The 15798-nt window shown below is 34.4% G+C and overlaps 1 protein-coding gene across 1 annotated transcript in view; it reads left to right on the forward strand.

Annotated features, from left to right (window-relative positions):
* The first annotated feature begins 247 nt into the window (after window positions 1–247).
* ADAMTS16 (ADAM metallopeptidase with thrombospondin type 1 motif 16) overlaps window positions 248–15798 on the forward strand; it is a 214973-nt gene continuing 199422 nt past the window's right edge. The window contains exons 1-3 of the mRNA XM_063451888.1: window positions 248–731; window positions 831–939; window positions 7946–8271. Coding sequence (XP_063307958.1) covers window positions 678–731; window positions 831–939; window positions 7946–8271 — 489 coding nt within the window. The 5' untranslated portion in view covers window positions 248–677. The remainder of the gene's footprint in view (window positions 732–830; window positions 940–7945; window positions 8272–15798) is intronic.

Below are 15798 nucleotides of genomic sequence, written 5' to 3' on the forward strand. Positions count from 1 at the left end.
TCTATTTATTGTCTCTGATCATGTTTAGCACATAATTGTCAGATGTGCTGAAGGTGTCTCCTAACTGCAGTTCCAGTTTACATGTGATCACAGATCAGGCAGTCAGTCATGGGTTAAACAAGGCTACAATGAGGAGTGCACCAGCCCACTGCAGGGACCAGCCCCACTGATTGGCTACAGGGCACTGTCAGTCAGCAACTGAAGCCGGCTGGCCAGGATTAGTAAAGGGATACTTGCTGCAGGCTGCTGCACTGAGACACATGGGGGTTACTGAGCAAAGGATCTTAATACCCAACACACAGCAATACACTTACACTCAAGACAGTTTGCTGCTTCTTGCCCGTCTAATTCCACTCTATGCCAGCAGCTACACCCTCCAGATCTCTGCACAGCAAGGAACAAACCACTACACCACAGATTGCAATTTAAAAGAAAATAAAGCATAATCACATGGTATAGAAATTAATATGGATGATTTCATAAATCAGGAGTAAACCACCAAAAACTAAAGCCTTGCAGTGCATGCATTGATCTGTTATTGGTTGATTGGCACTCGCTGACACAAGCACTGCACAGTGATGTCAGTAATGAAATACTGCCATTAAACATTAAAAGAAGAAGAAATCACTGTGATCTTATGATTGATCAGAGCTGCACTGTATGAAAACAGAGTAGAGATGGATCTAAGAGATGGCATATGTTGGTTGCTGCTTGCACTTGCTCTATATAAGGTAAGTTTACTTTCACAGTTAGCTGTCCTTGCATGATATCATGTGTTCTAATGCTGCAGATAAATTATTTTGTTTTATCAATATGTACATGATTTCCAGGCCCAATCTGTATATGCTACCTTAAGGAGAATGGATTCAGGAAGACAAGGCACTATGTCACCATCACCATCACTGCACAATGACATACTGGAAATCACTGAAAACAATGGTGAGTAGTGAGTTCATATTTAAAGGGTGGGTCATTTTTCTTTTTTTTAATTTATTCTTTTCAACTTAACACTTAGATGGAGGTAACATGCCCCATTCAATTGTGGGCCGTTTCTCTGCTTGCTCTGTTATGACTAAAATCCATCAAATAAGGATGCTTGCTCTGTGTAGTTGGGTACCAGGTGCCTATTAATCATGTCAATAAAAGTATGGTGACTGCATGGACATACTGACTGTGATTATCATATAATACATTACAAATGTTATTGTTATATGTATACGTCATTATTCTAATGTAACCCATTATCAACCGGTTTCTGTGCTAACTCCTCTGGCACTCAGGGTTAACTGGATACATTCTGGATAAATTAGGTTTCTAAAACGTGAATAGAATAAATGGCGATGCAATGCTGAATTGATCTTAATTGTTATTGATCCCTAACATTTGTACGTTTCTTTCAAAAACTGTATATTATATCAACACAAAATATGTGGTTTTATCAACTCAAAAGAGGTGATTTAACTAAAATGAAACAGAAGCACTCATTGTGCAAAGTTTTCGATCCAGAGCAATAGCCAATGTTCTTAGGTAATGTGTATGGAGATAGTCTAGCATGCACTCAAAATGCTCCAGAATATCCAGAATATGTACAGAATAACAGGTGCAGCATGCTACAGTTACATCACCATTAATTGCAAATGTACTTTGTATCCACTGTGGTCTTCCATGTTTAAAGATAAGCAAACTGTATAGAAATCATGTAAGCTCGTTTTGGCTACTTTAGCACCCCTGTTTGTGAACTACATAACCCATAATGCTTTGTCAGCCCCTGAGGCTTTAGACTAAGTACTGTGGGAAATTAATTTCAAAACACTCAGGAACGTTAGCCAAGATTAGCCATCATCGATGTAGTTAGTGCATGATTCACAGAAATGGGTATTCAGCAAGGAACGTGTTAATATGGGCTGTACATAGGATTCTTAGCTTTTGTTATAGGATAATCTCTGATAATATAACTTCAAAAGCTATGATCACACATAATAACTATAGGTTCCATTTACCTTACATGACCGGAGAGTTGCAATATCTAACAGAACTACAGGATAGAACTGTGTTTTTGAATGATAAATAGAGTCGGTTCAAATGATGTCAAATTATTTGTTTTGTTTTTTAAATGACCTAACTGAAAAACATATAGTATGCGTATTTAGCTTCCTGTACGGATTTTCCAGCTCTGTTGTTGGTTTATTGTGTACATTGAAGTTTCCTTGAGCCGTCAGTGATGGTTAATATATTCACAGCTCACACAGTGTACATGCTGCTTGTCTTGTGCACACACTTCACTTTATAATGCTAGTGAGTGAAAGCTACACTAGAGGGCGCTAGATGAATAAGTATGTGGGCAGTTGTACCATAAAATGCTTGTAAACTGTTAAAATATGTCTAGTTGATGTACAAATCTCAAAATAGATGAAAAATCACCAAATTGTTTATTCACTAAGGTGAAATGATTGCATGGTTACATATTAATTCAGGCTCACATTGTATCAGTCAGGACAGTTTAGGTACTGGTAAATGGCCAATAGTGCTCTATAGTGCTTAACTGTCTACAAAATAATTGTATTGAAAGTCATGAAATAGAGTCATGCCAGGTATGTTTGGTTGTAGGGAAACACTGAAGTGATAATTAAAACAACAAAGAAAGCTGAACATCTGTCACGTCATCCCTCACTTTAATATGAGGGGGATCTGTTGCACTTTAATATCAGGGAATCTGTTACAATTGTAGGAGTCACTGGTTACCTTTGGGCATCTTATGCTGGGAGAATGGACACAAAGAGTGTTTATACAGCAATGCAGGTGTTAGAGATTTACTTCCTATTGTTTAGGCAAAATAAAATAAGTTTGAAAACCTACCTGTCCGACAAAACATATATATATTTTTGTCCAACAAAACATATATATATATATATATATATATTGCTTTAGCGCACCCAATCACTACAAATCATTGGTTGGTGAATAAACATTTAAATGTTGCTGGACATGTACCAACATTGCTGAAATCTGACTTGGCCATTTCAGCCATAATTACATTTTCTTTCAGATTCCCAATGCTGATTATTACACAGATTGCAGCTTGTGTAGCACTTGCACAATATTGATATCAAATCACCTGTCTCTTATTGTCAAGATTCATTCATTCATTCATTCATTCATTCGTTCGTTCATCTATTCATTCATTCAGAACAACAGTTTCCACTTACCAGTGATTGAACATTAACATATACTGATAAAAAAAAATGGCACAACGTCTAAAAGATATATACAGTATGATGATCCTTTCTGTCATGGAAAAATGTTGGTACATATAGGTACACAGATAAATTCAACTAATATAACCATTGAATTAGAAATAATGTATTATGAATTAATCATATCCAATGTATAAATGATACATCTGATAGAAAAAAACAACGTAAAATGTAACATCTTTTAAATCAATTCAATGCAAATTAATGTTTTCACATTGATTAATTCCATCAATTCTAAGATATTTTCATAAAAACCAAGTATGATGTATCTGAAACATATTGTTACTAAAAAGCAGATACAATAAACATTTTACATATTGTTTGCTGCTCAGGGATTTCTATAAATTGAAAATGATGTGCATTTATAAATGAATCTCTGTAATTATTTGCAGATTGGGGGATAAAATGTTACAGATTGTGTCATGCTTTAGGATATTACATATCTTGATATAACATTAGGTAAAAACGTCCAAATTAGAGAAAGCTATACTTCCACTTCAAGCCTCTGACCTAAAATTTGCCATTTTTATTGGACAACCACAGAATCATACACTGGCACTCCAGATGTTGTGGACTACATTGCCCTTGATGCTTTGCCAGCATTACAGCTGTAAGAGCATTATGGGACATGTCCAAACGCCTGGAATGCCAAAGGCTGCCTACCGCTGCCTTAAACCAAGACAATTTAACAGTGTGTTCTGGGCTCAGATCATCAACTATATAATGCTTAACCACCCATTATAGCATGGGAAGGACAATACTACTGGAGAGAGGTAGTTCTCACCTCTAGTCTTGGGAGAGGAACAGAAATTGCCAAAAAAAATGGAAGGTGGGGGGCAGGGAATGTGAAGGGGCAAAACTCTAAGTGTTTACACATGGATGTTTGCCTAAAGAGTAAAATTTGCTTGAACCTGCCCTTTCCATGGCATTATGGTAATGTCTTACAAGTTGTGTCTGTCACTGAACCTAAATTGTCATATGATATCCCACTTCCTTATTCTTACAAATTACAATTGCATTGGTGTATTTTGTTATGTGTTAATGGTCTCCCCAATATGAAAGCCTGGGTTCCTCACTGGGTTGCATATCTGCTTTTTATGTGAACAAACTCTTAGAGAAAATGGTAAACAGACCCTACAATTTTTTTAGAGTGTAAGCAAATATAAATGGTTTTAGAACATCAGAAATTGTAAGAGAAAGTGTCACAGAACACTTGTATCATAATTACTGTGGATATAGTGTACTATCACAGAAATCACTATAGTTCCTAACATAGATTGATTTTACAATAACAATATATTTAAAACTCTAGGCATGTTGTGACTTTTGCATTATAAAGAACATCTTAACCGCATTTTTTATGAAACAATATACTGGTGAAGCCATAGACTGGTAGATACTTGCCTCTCTCAATACATAACTTTCCTGATTCCAAAAACTGGCAATGACAAAACGAGGTAAAGATAATAAGTGTGCGGTTTGGTTTTAGGGCAAATATGATTTAACGTAGTAAAACTTTGAAGAGAGTTTGTTAACCAGAAGCAATGCTTGCGGCAGATGTATTGGCCTCAAGTAACCTGTGCAGTTGCCAAATCCAGTTTAATTATTATATTAAACAGAGTCTGTTTCAAGGTTTAAAAATAGGTTTGTTAATTTGCTAACATTTCTTTATAAAGTAAGAAGGATAATTCAGATAATTGGACAATTAAGCAAAAATAGACCTTTAAATTTATATTTAGGCTTCTGACAGCAGCATATTTAAATAGTGTGGCTCATCCTATGGTTGAATATAACACAGTTGTGACTTATTTATTGAAAAAGACAATTCTAAGTGAAATTAAGTGTCACTTGTGTGGTAGGCCTACATCAATGCTGTCCTATGTGGCATTGATATCTATAGTCAGTGTGTTGTTACAGAGGTGTACCACATTGGTTTGTCTCAACATGTTTTCACTTGGTAAATTCCACATATTAACTGCTTATATATAATAATACATATTTGTTGCCAAACTTGCAATCCCACTTGCTAAAAACTAATGAAATTATTTCATGTAATGTTATGCAGAGCACCATAATCCTACTGGCCCTCATACAAATAAAATATCAATTGAAACATGCCTGTAATGCATACTCTTAAAATTACATGTTAAAGGAAAACTGGCATGGTTTTTATTATTATTTTAAACAAATAGGTTACTATAGGCTGTGTATATTTTTATTGTAATATATACTCATAAGTAAATACCTATTTTAAGAGCATATCCTGGCTTATCTGTGCTCCGTGGGGATGACCATCTTAAAATCTTCTGTGGTCAACAGCACAATTTATCTGACCAATCACCATGCACAATTAATGTCTGTAACCAGGTCAGAGTGCGATTTTGAAATGCCCATTGTTTATGCATGATGTCATTGGTATTTGTGAAACCATACTATCTTTCAATTATCTGCATGGTATTTAATTGGATAAGCGGTGTTCCTGAAAGAGTAGTTAAGGTGGACACCCCCAGAGACAAAGAGTATTGCAAACATACACAAGTAAAATGAATTTATTTATATGTATTCATTATAACATAATATATATTAGACATAGTACATGTCAGCTAAAATATTTGAATATTTTCAAAGTTTTCACTTAACCTCCCTGGCGGTATGATTATGTCAGGAATTTTGTACCAAAAGCGGTACCATTTTTTTGCATTTGAATTACCCGCCCAGTTCCGCCCCCATGTCAGGCATGTCAATCAAATTTTAATTAATCAAATCACATAATTACGTTAAAAGATTATTTAAATATACATGTAGAATTTTAATATATATGCATTTATAGGTATTTAAATTCTACGTGTATACTAATGTAATCTTTTATGTAATTATATGTATTTATATATATATATATATTTGCGCTTATTTGTATTTTATATATATATAGATATATATAGAATGTCATTCTAAGTGTATTTTGTTACCGATATATATATATATTAATAGCAAAATACAGTTAGAATGAAATTACATATGCATATATAATTTATATTAAATTTTGTTTCAATATTTTATTTATTTATTTTATTATTTTATTTATTTATTATTTTAATTATACGTATTTATATATAATATTATATATATATATATATATATATATATATATATATATGTGTGTGTGTGTGTGTGTGTGTATATATATATATATATATATATATATATATATATATATATATATATATATATATATAAATATATTTAATTTATTTTTACACTTGTCTTTTTTTTATTTTTTTTATACTTCCCACCAGCAGGGGGACTGTCTGATATTTCAAACAGTCCCCCTGCTGGCAGATCCACAGCCAGCTATAGAGGGCCATGTGATCGCTCTTTGAGAGCGATCACATGGCCCCCGGGGGCCTGATTTGCCGTGGGAGGGCTGCCTGGGCTGTGAGGCAGTCCTCCCGAAGCGGATCGCGGCGGAGGTAAGTAAATCTTATCTACCCCGAGCGTGACTCGGGGTTACCGCTTCTGGCAGCGAAAATTAACCTAAGGATGATATAGTGTCAGGAAAACGAGTTTGTTTCCTGACACTATGGTGAACCTTTAAATTACACTTTTTTCAAGATGATTGTTTTAAATGACACTATGCTGACTAAATGTTTTCTTTTTGTTCACCTCTTTAGAGATGGTGAACTGAAATTCTGGATTGGAAAATCAGCCAGAGATGCACTTGATTTCAAACTCAAAGTTCAATAACCATCATTCTAGGTTATCAGATTTATCTAGAAATGGAGACTGCTTGGACTTAATGTTCCAGACTTCATGTTTCAGCTTCCTGTTTATTTTATTCTAAATTCTCTATAATACCCAGTTGCATTGTGTTTATTAAACTAACCTTTAGATTTCATCAGATCTGTTGGCACCCAGTGCTGTCTATTTTACACAAATTCCATAATTTACAGCAGTTACAATGGCCCAATGTCAAGAACTGCATTGCGAGTTATTTTCCACAAGAGATACCTTTATAATAACAATGTAGTGGAAGTGGGACTAGGATTATAGGACAGTGTGTTCAGGTAAAGCCTACAATATATCTACATTGGAAATGTACACTATGTACAGCATAGGAAAATTAAAAAAATTGCATCCGAGGTATACAAAAGAACAATATTTTTGCACCCTTTGTTGATCAGATTTTTTATTTAATCAGAGATGCTTATAAAAATCATATATTATTTTGATGTAAACCTTAAAGCAGCATCCTTGTTAAACGAGATGATTAATCACTCTCTTTATTGGGTAGATAGATGCTTTTATTACATCAAATAACTTGAGGTATTCGGTAGTTTAGCAGTGTGAAAGCTGAATTAAAGGATTGTGCACTGCACTGTCCTTTGAAGTAAAATATTTGTTAAACCAAATATAGCATCATTTTAAAATTGTAACTCTACATTTGACCACTACGTCTAAACTATTATAATGTGATACGCTTTCTATAAATCATTTATGGACTTCATTTGGCGAGCTGTATGGATGTTAAAGTGTAAAACAGGTTAGTTTGTGATGAGCTTATTATGAAGCCAAATTATCAGATATATTGATCACTGGCTGATAGGGCTCAATGTAAAACTTACTGTAATATCTTTATACTCACTGGACTATTATCTGTTCAGCATGATATAACCTGATCTTGCATTTTGCAGAGTATGATATTGTAGTGGCACACGAAGTTGACAGAGATGGAAATTATATCACACATGAAATTAGCCATAGCCACAGAAGAAAAAGATCACTACAAAATATTGAAACAGATCCTTTGCATCTCAATCTTCAAGGACTTATCCAGGACTTTCATTTGGAATTAAAAGTATCTAATCACCTTCTTGCACCTGGATTTGTAATACAAACATTTGGAAATGGAAGGACTAAATCAATTGAACCATACTCATCTCGAGATTTCTGCTTTTACCATGGGTCCATACTCTCCCACGAAAACTCATCTGTAGCCCTCTCTACTTGCAATGGCCTGGTAAGTTAGAATGACCTTATTGTTTTTGATAACTACCATCTTTTATAATGCATCATACATGCCTTATACATAACGTTTTAGATTTTCTTTTGCAATTAACATAACAGTTACAATGTAGAAGATGTTTTAAAATTGTATGTATTATTAAGAAAAAGACCCATGTTTTAATCACATGTGGAAGTACCTGTCTGATTGGCACAGTATGGTGATGGAAAGCATGGAAATGGTAAAACCGAAAATGAGACACAAACCCACAGAAATGGGTCAAGTGTATAACCTCACTATGATGTCAACATTTGAAGAATAGTACCATGCAATTAAGGATTCTTTCACAAAGCCATGAGCTGTAAAGTCTTGACCAATGATTTGCTAAGTTTGGGCTCAAACAGCCTAGAACATTTTAATATGTGTTTTAGCTTACATTTTCCAATTCACTTGTCAAATCACCACATATAAAATCAAAAGCCATTTATATTGGTAATACCATTTATATACATTGTAGAAATGGAGGAGTTGGTGGTTGTGCCTATATGTTGCATCGGAATTTGGATCTACAAGTTTACACGATGAGAGACTAGGGCAGTTGGTGCTTAGATTGGCATTGATAGGTGAATAATGGCAAAACCCAGCACACAAGACAGTATAATTCTCTGTCAACGTATATAGTACAGTTAAAAAGTAGACAGCAGTTAACTTAAGAAGAGCAATGTTATATGCATATGATAACCTCATACCTCCCAGCATTTCATATGGACAAAGAGGGACACTTTAATGTTAGGAGTGGGAGAGGTTTGTGGCCAGGGCGGGGCTGTTCTGAGAAAGTTTAGGTGACTAATTCATGCAACTAAAATGTAATTTAAAACAAGAACAATGTGTCAGACTGATATCTGAACACATTTATTGTAATTTGTAGACACATTACTGTGAGTATTATTGCTGTTGGTCTCTGTTATACACTCAGGCACACCAACAATATGGAGTTCCTAGAAAATAAGGACATTAGGAAAGAAAAGAGGGACAGAGGGATTTGGGCCCTAAATAGTAGTATGGATACAATTGTAATTTTGTGCTCTGCTTAGTATGTCAAGGGAATGTAGTTTTTTTTGCAAAAACTACAATATATATAATATATAATATATAAGATTCTGATGGAGCCAACGTTGCTTAAAAATTACATTCTCCTGTACATGATCTGTAACAAATCTACTCTTCACCTTTGAAGATGAGTACAGCAACTCCTGTACCGCTTGCCTTTGTGTTTTGTCTACTGATAAACAATTCCTAACATGTAATACCACCTAATACTACAGGTATGGAGACTACAGTTTGAGGCAACCTACATGTGCAGTTACTCCACTTTACATACAGGAGAGTAACTCCAGGCTTCTTGTCTTTCTGTGGTGAAAAAATTGATAAATCCATGGCATCCCTAAAACAAGGTGTAAATTCAAAACTGATGCTAAGGGAGCAAAAGAAGCAGCAGATGAAACAACTAATCAGATTTCATAAACTGCACCACAAATTCACAGAAAATCACCTAAAAGTGTTGGTAAAACTGAAGAATCTCCTCCTTCGTATTCGTGCTTGTATTTTGATAGAGTAGAATTATGGCCTATAATTGAAGATTATACTAGCTTTAGTGTACTAACAATCTTAATTTTTAGTAATGGCAGGATGCAAGTATTTTGCATAATCTCCCTTTACTAGCTCCATAGCAGCAAAGAAAAACATGGAAATAAAGAAACAATCACAAAAGAGTAGGATGTACATGAGGAATAGTGACCTAAGCACTTCCTATTTCAGACAGCGACATCAAGCAGAAGTAAAACATATAACGAGCAAAAACGATAACTCCTAAATACAACATCCAAAGGAGCAAACTTCCAGAGAATTTCACACGAATAACCAAAATGGAATAACCAAACTGAAAAGAGAATGTGTGACAGGTTTACAAACATAGTCATGAATGTGGAAATCCAAGTAACACACAGTATACATCATTTCATAGAAGTAATGTGTAAATGACAATCTGATAACCGAACAACAATCATATAAAACTCCAATGACAATTCCAAACCAATGGAAATAAAATCATCAACGTAAACACAAACATTAGTGAGTGCTTGTGATAGCATTCATGACTTATTTTCTCAGAATTAAATATTTGACATCTGATATCTTTTCAGCAGTAAAGTGTGTTGTGACTTTTGATCTGCAATATTTTTGTCATCCTAACAAACAGGTTCCTGAATCTGTATATATTAGTATCAGCTAAATTTCAGATAGGAATGTCTGGCTGACCCTCACAGAGAATGAAATCATCTTTTGAAGCAGGTGTACATAACATGCTGTCCTACTATCCCCATGTTTCCATGGCATTTCTCTACACAATAGGGAGGAAGTCATGGGTCACATACACAAATATTTGTGGCAACTAGAGCAGGTCAGAGGAATCCTTTAGTTCTGCTATGTTATGAGAATGGGCAATCCTGAGGTAATAACAATAAGCCATTAGCCGTTTACATTACAAAAACAGTGTATGGATTAAAATGTGATAACCTGAGGGAATAATAATAATACACTTGCAAATCGCATTAAAAAAAATTAAGAGATGTATTTAAAAATGTGGTGCTCAATGTTTTCCTGTTAAGCTTTTTGGTGTAAAAAGAAAAAAAAAAAAGAAACAATATGTGCAGGTTTAGTTTTTGTTCCATGTTGAATTAAAGCATACTCTAAGTGCCATAGTCACTGTAGCTTACTCTGTAGTGAAGTGGCTATGGTGGTAGTAAACTTTGCATTCATTTTTACATTTTCTTGATCTTTTAAAGAAACTTCCATTACTTGCCTGCACCCCCTTGCTAACTAACTTATTGTGTTATGAGCCACTGGTTATATTTTACTGCCCCCATCCTTGTGTCAGTGGACAAGGACAGAGAATTTGCTTTCTTTATTTTATTTTGCAATTCAGTGGGACCTGTGACAAAATAATTGTATTTAATAATGTAATCATTATTGTGTTAAAAAACTGAAAATTGTATATGTTTTAGCTGAAAGATTTGTAACAGTTTGTAATGCGGAAGTTTATAAATGATCAACTTACCAAACTTTGATTGCAATTAAACTTTCCATGAACATAATTTAAATAAACGGAATATGAAAGAAACACCAACCCAATTGGCAAGCAATTTGCATTTAATAAACAAAAAAATTCTCAAAAAACTCAATATACATCACAACATAATTTCAAAGAAAAATAATTACGTTTCATTAAATGTAATGTAAAAGTAGTATGGTCCAGGCAATCAAGGTAAGTTATGTAGCAGTTTTATTGAAAAATCAGATCAGGAACGTCGGTTCCTGTTCTGATTTTCCAATACATACAACTGCTACATTATTTACATTAAGAGTCTGGACCATACCACTTCTCCTACTCTTTGTAAAGGGGTTGCCAGACTCAGGTCTGGTTTGCACCAATGATCATCAATTTAGAAGTTTCTGGACTCCCTCCACCTTAGGAACATCATTAAATGTAATGAACTTTTAAAAAACTAAGAGTAAAACTTTATGACAGTTGTCCTTTATTTTACCAAAACCTGCAATAACAATCTCTTTATTAACTGTTTAAACATGCAAAATGCTTACCAATTTGGTTGGTGTTTCTTCATAATTCAGTTAACTGGTTACATTACTGTCACGATTTGAATTTTGTGAGGAAACTTTTTTCTGACCAACTTTTGCTCACTTGTTTTGCAATTACAGCAACAGCAACAGGCAAGTTAGGATGAGCAGCAGTTGGTCAGATAACAGCAGAGTCTGACCAACATGACTAATTTTGGCCAGTGTTTGTGACTAAGTGGTTACTAAAAAAGACTGGACATACCCCATTTGCAATACCTTGGGTTGTCTTCTTTTGCAAATGGTATGCCATCATGGGGGTAATTCTCATTCCTGGGCTACCATACGCTCTCAAAGGCAACGTAACCAAACTGGCCATTTTCAATGTAAAAATACTTGGCCCATATATTTGACCCTGTAACTTTCAAAAATGCTATAAAACCTGTACATGGGGGGTACTGCTATACTCAGGCGACTTTGCTGAACACAAATATTAGTGTTTCAAAACTGGAAAATGTATCACAACAATTATATCATCAGTAAAAGTGCTGTTTGTGTGTGAAAAATGCAAAAAAAGTCACTTTCACTGACAATATCATCGCTGTGATATGTTTTACTGTTTTGAATCACTAATATTTGTGTTCAGCGAAGTCTCCCGAGTAAAACAGTACCCCCCATGTACAGGTTTTAGGGTGTCGTAGAACGTTACAGGGTAAAATACAGTGATAGCAAATTAAATTCTCTGGACTTTCGGCCTGGGTTGGCAGGCAGGTCCCTTAAATTGCAATCAATAAAATAACTTAATTATGTAAAAATATTACATAAATACGCACATAGAATTTAAATATATATGCATATTTATATATTTGAAGTCTACTTGTATATTTATATAATTATTTATGTAATTTTGTATATGGACATATGAATAGTTCGTATTCTTTTTATTTATTTATATATACATAGATATATATACAATTTCATTCTAAGTGTATTTTGATATAAATATATATATATATATATATATATATATTAATATCAAAATACAGTTAGAATAAAATTTCGTATAGATATAAAAAATTTTTCAAATATTTTATAATAATAATATATATATATATACACATATATAATAATATTTTTTTTATTCACTTTAACTTTACATTTTTTTTATGATTTTACAGCAGCAGGGAGACTGCCTGTCAGCACAGACAGTCCCCCTGCAGGCAGACACTAGGACACCTATTGTGACCATGTGGTCGCCCTGTTGGGCGATCACATGGCCACAGGGGTCCTAATCCGCCATGGGGAGACTGTCTCCCCACAACGGGAGCACCGACGATCACCGCCGGGGGAACGACGGCGATCGGGTAAGTACATCTTAAAGTTAGGACGGTTCAGGACCGTCGTCGGTCGGCAATGGAAAAATGCCGATGACGGTCCTGAACCGTCCAGCGTCCTTAAGGGGTTATAGGGACTTTAGGCTGGGGGGATATTTTAAAGTGTGCAGGAGGTCATTCCATAATTGCGGTGTTCTGTAGGAAAAGGAGGATTGGGCTACTTTCTTTTTGTATTGAGATAGACTAAATAAAGTGATGGTACTGGATCGGAGGTTATTGGAGGTAGGAATCGCCGAGGCGAGCATTTTGCTCAGGTAGGGTGGGAGCGTCCCAGAAAAGCTCTTAAACACAAGGCTGGAAAGATGAAGGGTGCGTCTGGATTCCAGCGACAACCAGTTAAGTTCTTTTAGCAATACATTTTCTTTAAAATAAATAAAAAAAATTGATGACAGTTGACCTTTAACCCCTTAAGGACCAAACTTCTGGAATAAAAGGGATTCATGACATGTCACACATGCCATGTGTCCTTAAGGGGTTAAGTACATGCTCACTCCTGTTGGACATTGTTAATGAATAAATCCTGTACATCCAAGTACAATCCCTGCCCAGTTTAGTATAAACCCTTATATTAGAATACAAAATGGATAGAACTTTCTACGAGACTAGAATGAGTCCTTTAGTTTTCTTTTACATCTGTGAAAGTATGCTCCTAGTTGTGTGCCCATGAAATACAAGATTTCCCCAAATGCCACATGTTTTTTGTTACTTCATATGCTTTTGTGTCACTTAATAAAGTGCATTATCATCTGGTTATTTTTTTTTTTTAGCAGCTTTCAGATATAATGACTTTCTCTGGGAAATGAATCATAGAGTTTAATTTCACATATAAAGATTAAATTTTTCTGTAGCATCATAAGCTTACAGACATGCTTAAAATAGGGGTTTTGGTTACTATAGGTTAAGTTCAACAACTCTAAAGGATCCTTAAATCCTAGATAGAAGCAAGCACTCATTGTTCGGGGTTAAAACATGCTTTTTTTGTAAGACCTCATTAGTGCAAACAGGGTTGATATAAGGCAAAACCAATAATGTTCATGTTTTTAAAGTCTTGGCAAACTGCAGTTTTTCTGCTGAGTAACAAAAAAATGACAGCCATTTAGGACCCTTTGCCTTCTATGATCCCAAGGGGATGTAACAGTTACTTTTAAAATGGAACCGCCACCTAAATCTTTCCATAAATCAGTTTAAAACAAAATCAAGTCAAATCAAAATTTTAACAAAATGCTAGGTATATAGTTATACTAAATTTTGCTGGAATTACCACCAAGATCAGGCAGATGATCATCGTGGGATTATAACAGAAGGTTCAAACTAGGGGGCAAAAGGGAGCATAGAATGTCATCTAATAAGAAGAATTTGCTCAGCAGTTTCCAGACCTTGTGCAGAAAGGCAAATATGCTCTCTGACAATGTAGTGTGTTCAACACAAGGGAAAACAAAATCTACCACGGAAATCTTTATTGTAATTTTTTTTTTCCAAGATTAAAAGGGACCAGTGCAGGTTTTAGATATAGATAATACTGGCTTTTTTGCTTAATCTTTTGGATAATTTATTAAATGGAAAAATGATAAAGAGAAAAAAATGTGTAGAAATAATGTGCATAAAACTATGGGGTTGAATTAAATTATATAGTAATACAAAGACAAAAAGTTTCTAACTGTGATCCAATCACCTGGGAAACCAATAGAATGTTCTTGCTGATCACGGCAAATTCATCACTTTGTACATAACTCTTAATTGGGAAGATTTGTCAATGTAAAAATAGGTGTAAAAAATGTTCCAAGTATAAAGAAAGATGTGTTTGTTTCCATGGTGAGAAACCATTGTTTTGTGCTTTGTCTTAGTCTCTGTCTTAGTGTCTGTCTCTTTTTCCTTTTCTGTTATTTATTACTAGTAAGTATTTAGGATAGAAAAATGCAAGTGATCAACTTGACACATGTTAGAATAAAAAATAAAAAAACACAATTTATTTTATTAACTACAATTACTAAAGAATTTCAGGCATATTGGCTCCTAAAAACAGTTAATTGTACAAAACTGCTCAATGTATAAGGTAACTTATTTAATAATTAATTAGAAACCAATGTGTGATTTATTAAGTAAGGAATATGTACAACCAAAAATAACACTCTGATCATGTTAACATTTTTAAAAACATATATTTTTATTGTTGTAATACTTTTTTTTACTTAAGATTGCATGCTCCAGTTTAAATAAAAATGATATATATATATAATGGTCACAAAGGAAAGCTCTCACTGGACGTTTCAACCAAGTTCAAATCTTTATTGTGAATACAGTCAGATTACATCAACGTTTCAATCTATCAAAGACTTTCATCAGGATAACTGTTACTAACTACAAACACCCTTAAATACCCAAGATGCAAAAATCACGATACCAGTTCCAACCAATTAGTTCCAACCTGGTGCTCCTCCTACCTCTCCCAGCGCTCTTTCAGTGTTTCTTTCTCTGGCTCTGCTTCTTCTCCCCAACTCCTCTCTGTTGGTGTCTCCCA

Source organism: Pelobates fuscus, chromosome 4 (genome assembly GCF_036172605.1).
Source record: "Pelobates fuscus isolate aPelFus1 chromosome 4, aPelFus1.pri, whole genome shotgun sequence".
Lineage (NCBI taxonomy): Eukaryota > Metazoa > Chordata > Amphibia > Anura > Pelobatidae > Pelobates > Pelobates fuscus.